This window comes from Macrobrachium rosenbergii, chromosome 56 (genome assembly GCF_040412425.1).
Source record: "Macrobrachium rosenbergii isolate ZJJX-2024 chromosome 56, ASM4041242v1, whole genome shotgun sequence".
Taxonomy (NCBI): Eukaryota; Metazoa; Arthropoda; class Malacostraca; order Decapoda; family Palaemonidae; genus Macrobrachium; species Macrobrachium rosenbergii.
In genome coordinates this window covers 1,565,001-1,567,500 of record NC_089796.1, presented here as the reverse complement: position 1 = coordinate 1,567,500, position 2,500 = coordinate 1,565,001, and the positions used below count along the sequence as shown (strand labels likewise).

The window sequence follows — 2,500 nt, the reverse complement described above, 5'->3', positions numbered from 1 at the left end:
TTTTCGTGATTCAGTTATACATCCATATATGTATGTATATGTGTGTATATATATATGTATATATATATATATATATATATATATATATATATATATATATATATATATATATATATATATATATATATATATACTATATATATATTTATCTATTCAATAATTTATTTATCTATTTATTTTTTTGTGGTGTGTCCATTAAGCAAACATCTTCCACCAAAAGGACAATTTCTCAACACCCTCTCCTTTCAAACCCAGAATCATTATCCACTCAAAGGACACACCAGCTCTATATGTTCCCCGTCAAAGGGTTAGGATATAAGATACCCACTCAGGACGCCCAACGAAGGCACCAACAGGACACTCAGGAGGAAAGAAAACAAAAGGAATGACTCGGGGAACTGTTATGTTTTCGGTTTCGTTCGTTTATAAATTAATTCTAGGACAATAAATATTTACAAAACAGTCAGTCGTCCTACGCGACGACAAGGCATTGTTGAGCAATCGGCGAGATTCCATTATCTCATTGGGAAGAAGAAGAAGGAGGAGGAGGAGAAGGAAGAATCACAGAAGAATCATAAGGAAAGCAAAAGGGAAGAATCAGGGAACAGTAGAATCGACCCAGATTCGAGAGTGAAAATCTAAGAAGAAGAATCAAAGGTTTCGGTTTATTTACTTGTCGTCATCATCTTCTTCGAAGGAGGAGGAGGAGAAGAAGAAGAAGAAGGAAGAATCACAGGAGAGTCATGAGGAAAACAAAAGGAAAGAATCAGGGAACGGGAGAATCGACCCAGATTCGAGAGTGAAAATCCAAGAAGAAGAAGAAGAATCAGCGTCGGTTTGTTTACTTGTCATCATCTTCTTCGAAGGAAGTGAAGGATCCCTGCTGCCCGTTGGCGCTCACGCCGTCGGAGCTGGCGGGCACGGCGTTGGATTCGACGACACGGAAGCCGTCCTCGTCGGCGACGTACCTGACGAAGTACTCGGCGCCTTCGGGAGAAGTCCAGCTGTGGGGGAGGGAATGTTAAAATAAACCGGATTTTAACATCGCTTTAAAAAGGCAGATAAATATACTCGGGTACACAGATACAATTTCACTGAACTGAGGAAGAGAGAGAGAGAGAGAGAGAGAGTTTATACCTGAAGCAAAGACAGTTAAGTGGATGTAGATACTATTTCATTTAACTGAGAGAGAGAGAGAGAGAGAGAGAGAGAGAGAGAGAGAGAGAGAGAGAGAGAGAGAGAGAGAGAGAGAGAGAGAGAAGTCATACCAATAAGGTTATACCTGAGAAAAAAAATACTCAGGTACAACGATGCAATTTCACTAAACTGAGGGAGAGAGAGAGAGAGAGAGGGAGAAATTATACTTGACAGGTTATACCTGAGGAAAAATAGTTATGTACATAATATAGATAATATTTCACTGAACTGAGAGAGAGAGAGAGAAAGAAAGAAATTATACTTGACAGGTTATACCTGAGGAAAAATACTTATGTACGTATACAGATAATATTTCACTGAACTGAGAGAGAGAGAGAGAGAGATTCGTACCTGTATGATCCATGTACGCCATCATCATCCACGTCCTGTTCGTGTTGAATATCATCGGCATCGACAGTGAAAATCGAGTCGGGTCGAGCAGCTACGATGGCGGCAAGGCCCAGGAGAACGATCAGCTGAAAATAATAATAATAATAATAATAATAATAATAACAATAATAATAATAATAATAATAATAATAATAATAATAATGATTTCAAAAATATGAACATTACTATTAACATATTCAAAAATGACTATTACTGTGATTATAGTTTTAATCTCATAAATCACTATGTGTTAATTATCAGGCCCAAAGTAATCTAAAAAGTAATTTTGAAACCAATAATCAACAGAATGTAATTCAGCCTTCGTTACCGTAAACCGAGGAAAATAATGTAAGTGAATAAAATAAAATTCTGATTGAAAGAAATAAGAATCTAATTGACATCAGTTCCACGAAAAAATCGAAGAAGTTACTTTCTTTAAAATTACTTTAATAGAAACTGTTTTAGAAAATTTAGTAATATTATATTGTCATTGACCACGGCCGCAGCGACGCCAGTTTGCAGCGCTAAACCCAACCCATCAATGAAGCGAGACAAACTTAACCCAATAGAAAGTACAGTAATATTGTCTCTTTAGTTGATGACCACGGCCGTTGCAACGCCAGTTTTCAATACTAAAACCAATCAATGAACCGAAACAGAAACTTAACCCAATAGAAAATTCAGTAATATTGTCTTTGTAGTTGATGACCACGGCCGGTGCCACGTTAGTTTTCAATACTAAAACCAATCAATGAACCGAAACTGAAACTTAACCCAATAGAAAATTCAGTAATATTGCCATTTAGTTGATGACCATAGCCGTTGCAACGCCAGTTTTCAATACTAAAACCAATCAATGAACCGAAACTGAAACTTAACCCAATAGAAAATTCAGTAATATTGTCTTTTTACT

General features: G+C 36.6%; 1 protein-coding gene across 1 annotated transcript in view; it reads right to left on the bottom strand.

Moving 5' to 3' along the window:
* Positions 1 to 386: 386 nt before the first annotated feature.
* The window catches only part of LOC136836579 (larval cuticle protein 2-like), a 2,543-nt gene continuing 429 nt past the window's right edge, over positions 387 to 2,500 (bottom strand). The window contains exons 2-3 of the mRNA XM_067101038.1: positions 1,549 to 1,673; positions 387 to 1,004 (exon numbers count right to left, since the gene is read on the bottom strand). Coding sequence (XP_066957139.1) covers positions 842 to 1,004; positions 1,549 to 1,673 — 288 coding nt within the window. The 3' untranslated portion in view covers positions 387 to 841. The remainder of the gene's footprint in view (positions 1,005 to 1,548; positions 1,674 to 2,500) is intronic.